At 40.7% G+C, this 7,328-nt stretch overlaps 1 protein-coding gene across 1 annotated transcript; it reads left to right on the plus strand.

The window, feature by feature from the left end:
* Positions 1–2,587: 2,587 nt before the first annotated feature.
* cyb561d2 (cytochrome b561 family, member D2) lies at positions 2,588–4,584 on the plus strand. The gene is made up of 4 exons (XM_085778089.1): positions 2,588–2,732; positions 2,863–2,900; positions 3,683–4,375; positions 4,440–4,584. The coding sequence occupies exons 1-3, from the start codon at positions 2,597–2,599 to the stop codon at positions 4,184–4,186; spliced, it is 678 nt and encodes a 225-aa protein (XP_085634215.1). The 5' UTR covers positions 2,588–2,596; the 3' UTR covers positions 4,187–4,375; positions 4,440–4,584.
* The last annotated feature ends 2,744 nt before the right edge of the window (positions 4,585–7,328 follow it).

The following is a 7,328-nucleotide window of genomic DNA, read 5'->3' on the forward strand; positions in this document are numbered from 1 at the left end:
GCCAGAGTCACAAGCTGATTAGAGAGTAACTGGAGCACAATAACCAGAGAACAGCTGACAGTGAATGTCCATTGAGTTGCTGGATGTGGAATGGTTGGTATTAGTCTGAGACATCACATAGCCAAGCCAACCCACACATCCTCAACATGCACCAAAGCTTCTTCTTCTTCTAATACTGTGCTACTAATAATAATATTGATGATAATAATGAGAGAGAGAGACTTTATTGTCATCAGGGGTGGGGCTACCATGGTGGCACGGGGAGGGGCAATCTGATTGGCCACCTTGCCTGCCCCCCCTATTGTCATTGACTTGTGGTAATGTCAATCATTGTGTAAAGCTGTTTACCACTCCTACTGTACAGAGTTACGAGCACTGACTTCTGACGAAGGCGCTTAATCAACTCAGTACAGAAAACATCCTACAGAGAAAATGGTTTAAGTTTGTTGTTATTGTTCTCAATTTCACCATTTGAGTCATGCTTGTTCTGGTTATTCTGCATACAATGACTGACAAAATACTGAGATGTTTATTGTACAGAGCTGAGCTCTAACTGTAAGAGTGTAAGATATTTCTGTTCACTGTGAGAATTTATTGTGTTGCTTATTCTGCTAAGACTTCTTGTTTACAACATAGAGTTGATTATTGATTGATTATAATTTTAATGTTGACACTGACAGTGAAAATGAAAAGGTCATAGACATCTTTCTTACAAGGTGAAAGATTTAATGTGGCCAATAAAAGCAAGATGAAGACATACTATGAACAGTGTGTAACTGTGCAATATAAATACTGGAGAGAGTGATCAGTGGCAGCCTTCATTTTTGTTACGTTTGGGTGCCCCACCCCCCACGCCCCCAGATTCTCTGCTGTTGCCCCCTGTGCCCCCCACCAGAAAATAGTCTGGACGCACCCCTATTGTCATTGTATATTTCTGTACAATAAAATCAGGTTTGGCAACAATCCACACATCTTAGCAGCATCACAATGAATATAATATATGAAAAACAATAAATAGCTACAAAACACCAAAACACTATTAGATCAATAAAGGAGAAGCAGATTATGATTATAATAAATAACAGCTGAAATAAGATTTCTCTCTGGAGTTTAATTTAACTAGACTTGTTATGCAGTTATGACTGGACCACAGACACCTCTTTTTTCTTTTTTTTTTTCAAGAACCCTCCACGTCAGCCAGAACTAGGGGTGGTAATTTTGCCCAGAAAAGTAAACAGACTCGACTTCCGGGTTTTTTCCGGTTTCAGAATAAAAGCATAATACATTTGCATTGGGATGAATATTTTGGTTAAATTTGGTTCCAGAAGCCAGGTGTACAGAAATTTGACAAGACAATGTAGAAGATTGAGTATGGTTATCTAGCTACTTGTGTCTTGTTAAGGGGCTATGAAAAAAACATCCACACAGGTAGATGATTCTCTGAATTCGGTTCACTTTGGGTTGTCTGATTTTTGATTAGATTGAGCTTCACAATGAAATGAAATATATAGCTATCACTTTCTTCTCTTTACAGTAGGCCGATGTTCTTCAAAAGACTTCAGTGATGTCACTTCCTCAATGCTGACGATGTTGAACTGAAAAAGTATTTTTAAAACCAGGAATTTGTATGTGGTTATGGTGTTGAACAAAACTGGGAGACATTAGCCTATAAAATATTGCAATTTCATTAATAACCGAATAGTAGATTTTTTCAGATTTTTGTAGGCTGTAACAAACAAATAGGTTAATTGCAAATTTTATTTGTTTTAAATTAAATGGAAAAGTGATTGTGGTTAACAGAGACAAACACATTTGGCTGTAATCTACTCCTTAGCAATCCTTTTTTTTTTTTAGATTTCTATAGTTTTTTGTGTTTTATAATCCAAAGATACTTGGATCCATCAATTTATGGCTTTAAAATACAAAAAAGTTTACTTTCTTTGAAAATCTTACCCGAGGGACGCCAAGTGCACCAAATTCAGAGAATCACCCAGGTCCAGGTGTCTTCACTTCACAGTAGTATGGGCTCTTTGCACAGCTCCACTACTTCCTGGACTTAATGCTGCTCCTTTGCTTCCTGTCTCACATTATTGGGCACACTGATTAATCCAGGTGTGTCTGAGTAGTCACATGGTCAGGCACACCTGGATTAATCAGGTTGTCCAATAATGTAAGACAGGAAATGAAGGAGCAGCATTAAGTTCAGGAAGTAACTTAGTGGAGCTGTGCAAAGAGCCCATTCTCACGCTTATGCCTACCAACCACTCGTCTACTATGGACTGGCGGCGGATTGGTGAAACTACGCTTTATACTGAAAATTTTAACCGGAAGTGACTTTTCGGACCCGGCGGCGCCACATAACAGTGTCGAGTGTGTCGGACTGATACCTGGAGAGAGACTTCTCACTGGTTTGTGTAGGTACAGCTCTACAGCTGTGTGACAGCAGCTGTGTGAACAACTCAGCCCGTCGTGTTGAGTGAAGCGGAGCTGGTAGACAGAGGAGGAGGTCCCGCTCCGGTTCCACTCAGACTGTGAGGTCGCTCCAGGAGCCGCGAGCCGCTGGAGTGAGTGGGTCCACGTCCACCTGAACCTGAACATGGTTCATCACAGCACCGAGTCTGACCGGGAGCCTGGACTCTACGGCCTGAGCAGAACAGCTTCCGCACTGCTCACCCATCTCGTCTGCGTCGTCTTCAGTGTGTTCATTGCGGTTCTGTCTCGACCCGGTTCAAGTGAGTTCTCTACTGTTTATATCAACTGTGACGTCACTGTGACTGTTGGTTCGAGTCACTTCCTCCTGTCCAGAGCGATAGATATAACATATATTATATTATATCTATCGCTCTGCTCCTGTCGTTTCAGGTTTGTTCTCCTGGCATCCCTTCTTCATGACGCTGTCTGTAAGTTCAAACTCCAGCTGTCAATAAAGTTCATTTGCATGTTTTTTAGAACTTAACCAGTTCATTGGTTAAGCGGTCTAGGGCTGCAAATTATGGTCTTTATCGATTAATCATGAACTATTAATTGTTCAAATTGCATTCACAAGGTTTTAGGTTTTAGTTCTGCATAATATAGAAACAAGAAAGGCTTTAGGAGCTGCAGTCAGATAAACTCCTGAAACAGCTAATTGATATCAATAAATATATAGATTATAGATATGAATAGATAAATAAAAACAGTAAAAAAATATACAAATAGTTGACACTATGGGCTTTTGGCTATTTGTATTTTCTCATGTTTTATAGACAAAACACAGTGCTGTGCAAAAGTTTTAGAGTCTTAGATGTTTAGATTCTTATCCATTATGCAGTACCATCCTAGCCTGACAAGCCAGACTATATCATTAAAATGTATACCTACATATATACAGCAAATATTTTTGCTGCCGCTAGGGTGCGTCTAGATTTCTAGGCTAGTACCATCCAAAAGGCGTCTGATCAGTCCAACATTTATTCTGCAGCATGACAATGACCCAAACATTACAGCTAGTGTCAAAAATAACTATTTCAATTCACAACAAGAATACATTCCATCCTGCAAACCCTGCCCCCACTCTTCATTCAGAGGGACAGCAGTCCCATCACCCCCCCCCCCCCCAAAAAAAAAAAATACACCAGTGTCCATGAAGGAGCAGTCACATAATTATTAGTTGACCAATCTAACTTTCTTCTGTTCCCTTTAGTTCTCCTTCTTCATGACTGAGGCCATACTGCTCTTCTCCCCCCACGGCTCCCCCATCAAAAGGTTTCCACACAAGACCAAGGGTCGTGTTCACTGGATCCTGCAGTGCCTCTGTCTCTCCTGTGCAGCTCTGGGTCTGGCAGCCATCTCCTACAACAAACACCTGAATGGCAAACCCCACTTCAGCTCGTGGCACGGCCTGCTGGGCCTGCTCACCGTGTGCGTGGTGGCGCTGCAGTCCTTGGCGGCTGTGCCTCTCATCTACCACTCTCTGGCCAAAGGCTGGTCACTCGCCAAACTCAAACGCTACCACGCAGCGTCCGGATTGGTCACCTACCTGCTGGGCAGCGTGAGCCTGACGCTGGGCCTCTGCTCCTCCTGGTTCACCACCTCTGTAAGGGAACACACCTGGTACCTGGCGGCCCTCTGCCCCGCCCTCAGTGCCCTCGTCATCATGAACCAGGTCACCAGTTCTTACATGGCTAAGAAACGCTTCCAGTCCTGACAGAGGACACAGGATTAACGCAATGTTACTGACTACGCACGCTGATGATTCCTTTTTTCAGTCATACTATGACAGTCTGTCCAAGAGGCACCAGCACTAAATGTGGATTATGAACTCCTTTTCTTGTGGACTGCAGTTGGATCCTTCGTCAGCTACACACAGGTTTCTGTTTTAGACGTGCTGGTTGTAGTTTTGGATGAAATACCTGCTGAATTATTGACCAGCCCCAGCTCTGCTTCACATTTACTGCTAGCATGCTAACAAGTTAAAGTAAAACATTTAAAGGGATAGTTCAACATTTTGGCAAATGTGTCTATTGCCATAATCCCTATAGTAATAGCAGTTGGTTTATCACCTTACATTATTGGTGCATGTTGTTTTGAGATCCACAGGGCAGGGACACAAGCTGCCCAGTGAACACAATGGAGGTGAATGGTAGAGGTCCCTTGTACCTCGTTAAACTCATCAAATACACAATCCAACAACTCCAAAACACTCTCATGGAGAAGTTGACCTTCACATTCACCACCCTATAAAATGATCATGTATAAGTATGTATCATTATGACACATGAAGCAAATACTTGGAACTATTGCACTTGTGAAATCACTGTGCCCAGCAGCCGTGTCTGGAGTGTAGCCTTATGAATCTCAAAACAACATGTACCGATAATTAAAGGTAGTGAACCTACTCCTATGACTATAAGGATTATGGCAATAGGTTAATTTGCCAAAATGTTGAACTATCCCTTTAAACATGGAAATTATGTTATCTGCTGAACATCAGCCTGTTAGCATGCTGGCAAAGCATTCCTGTGTGTGCTGCCTCCATGGCTGTATTCTCCAACATCTGACTGATATGTAGTATGCATAATTTTAATATTAAGATTGCATACTGAAAGGTGTGAGTGTTTCTAAAGTGTTTACAGATCAATAATAAAATTGACCAAAAGGATGAGTCTGGTTGTCAAATGTGCTACTGGAGATTACAGATTCATGACCTCTGTCAGACTGAAATCTTGGCTACAGCCCTAAATATATATTGAACTCAGGTTGAACTTTGATTATTTCTGATTTACCATGTTTGATTAAATGAGATGATAATGTATGGTATGTCCTAAATTAATCAATGCAATTAAATTTGTAAAAAAAAATCACAATAGAAGAGTGTTTTATTGTTAAAATAACATTGATAACACAGTCATATTCTGCTTTGATCTAGGCTGCATGTACGAAATTCTTACTGGATCAGCCGTCAATGGGTCAAAGTGAACAAAAAGGTTAAAAAACATAATTACAAAAAAAGCAATATATTTTCCATCATAAATAAATTTCAGACACTTACATGGAAATAAGGGGAAACAACTGCCAGGTGAGTGAACACCAATAAGAAGTTATAAAAACATTAAAAAAAAAATGAAATATCCCCATGAAACATAAAAATTCACGTAACTGACAAGAATGGCAAACAGTTTCATTAATATACTAATGATTCCCAAGATTTTAAACACATTGAGAAGACTGAGAGTAAAGACATGGGGTCATTATTATACTGTACCTCGTACAGTTCACAAGCAGATATGATCCAAAGTGCCAGCTCCTACTTCAAATATGAAATGAAATAAATCACGAGTAATGAAAAGCGTACAGAATGGCAGAAATGGAGCCAGGAGCGAAAAAAAAAAACAGGAAGTGAACAGTACTCAGATTGTGAGGGCAAAACAAGATCCCACAAGAAAACATTGTTGATAGGGAATGCTTTGTTGTCTCAGGTTATCCAGTGTCTTCTAAAGGCTAACCGCTGTATCAGGCCTATTCCACCGACGGAGGGAAGGGACTTTCCTACATCTACTGTACATACCTTGCGGTGTCTTCACAGCACAGGAACACGAGGCTACAGAGAACAGCAAGACCTACGCTCCCCTACGCACCGCAGATACACACTGACCGACACTAGTGAAGCTACGCACACTGCACCGCACTCAAACAAAAATCGACCAAATAATGGCACAGTCAGTTTGATAAGGCCACCTTGAAATGTAATGTAACGTGTGTGTGTATTCATATATGTATAAATATACATATATACACGTGCATGATTTGATGATTGGTGGCTACATTGACTGAAGCTGCACGATTGCAATAGTTTCTACAGTCTGGAAAATATTAACTCTCATGTTTCTGAAAATAAATCATGAGTAAACGATAAATGGGTCCAAACTACTGCAGCATGCAGGCTGAGTGGAGGATATAGAACAAATGACGGGGACTCTAAAGTAAAGACTGCGACAAAAGAGCTGTGACCAGCTTTTGTGAATGAGCTATAGCAACATTGTATCTTCGCTTTCGCTCCTCCCGCTCGGTGCTTGTAATCGTGACAGCGAAACCTGCCCTGCACTTGTGTTTTGGAGACACAGGCCGTCTAAATGCTCAGTAGTTCTTCCAACAGACTTGTAGAAAGGATGTACTAAGATAAATGCACAGACTCAAGACCCCTTTGTGTTATTTAAGGCTAAAAATGAAAGAACACAGTCTGAATCCATGTCCCAGCCCATGTTATCAAAGGCTTACATGAAAGTACATTCATTTTAGTTTCAAGAAAAAGAAAAAACAACAAAAACTGAGGACATGAACGAAGAACGTAAATTTGTTTCCCGGCACAAACGCAGGGGTGTGTATCTCGTCATGATAGTCACGGTAATAATAAACCATCTCCCTATGACCAAAATCTACACACTGCACAGTATTAACTTGCAATATAAACAATGATAATGACTGCTATTTACAAAGTATCAACATGTTCGGTTTATAGTATCACATGTAATATCCTTTCAACAGGGGGTGCTACGCTGTCTATCAAATTGCTAAAGACTAAAATATGCTCTGAAAGCCTAAAACTCCTGTTGTTAAAGCCTTGGAGGATTTTCTCAAAATACATCAAGTGTTTTCGTTAAGATTACGTCAAATATTAACACCCTGTTCTGTCGCTGCTGGGACTCACTCTGTGTGTGTGTGTGGAGCTTTTTCCATTTATTTGGAAACGAAAACAAGTAAATGAGTGTTCAGCAGGTGAGTACGGCTGCCACGGTTACCAGTAAGTCACATTATAATGCACTTCAAGGGATAGTTCAACATTTTGGCAA

Source organism: Trachurus japonicus, chromosome 5 (assembly GCF_045865225.1).
Source record: "Trachurus japonicus isolate A0001 chromosome 5, Traja_1.0".
Classification (NCBI taxonomy): Eukaryota; Metazoa; Chordata; class Actinopteri; order Carangiformes; family Carangidae; genus Trachurus; species Trachurus japonicus.

What these genes read in the sequence shown, in the direction of transcription:
- cyb561d2 (XM_085778089.1), top strand. Translation starts at nt 2,597, where the DNA reads ATGGTTCATCACAGCACCGAGTCTGACCGGGAGCCTGGACTCTACGGC. An exon ending in TCTGTCTCGACCCGGTTCAA is followed by an intron (nt 2,733 to 2,862) that starts GTGAGTTCTCTA and finishes CTGTCGTTTCAG; the next exon opens with GTTTGTTCTCCTGGCATCCC. An exon ending in CCTTCTTCATGACGCTGTCT is followed by an intron (nt 2,901 to 3,682) that starts GTAAGTTCAAAC and finishes TGTTCCCTTTAG; the next exon opens with TTCTCCTTCTTCATGACTGA.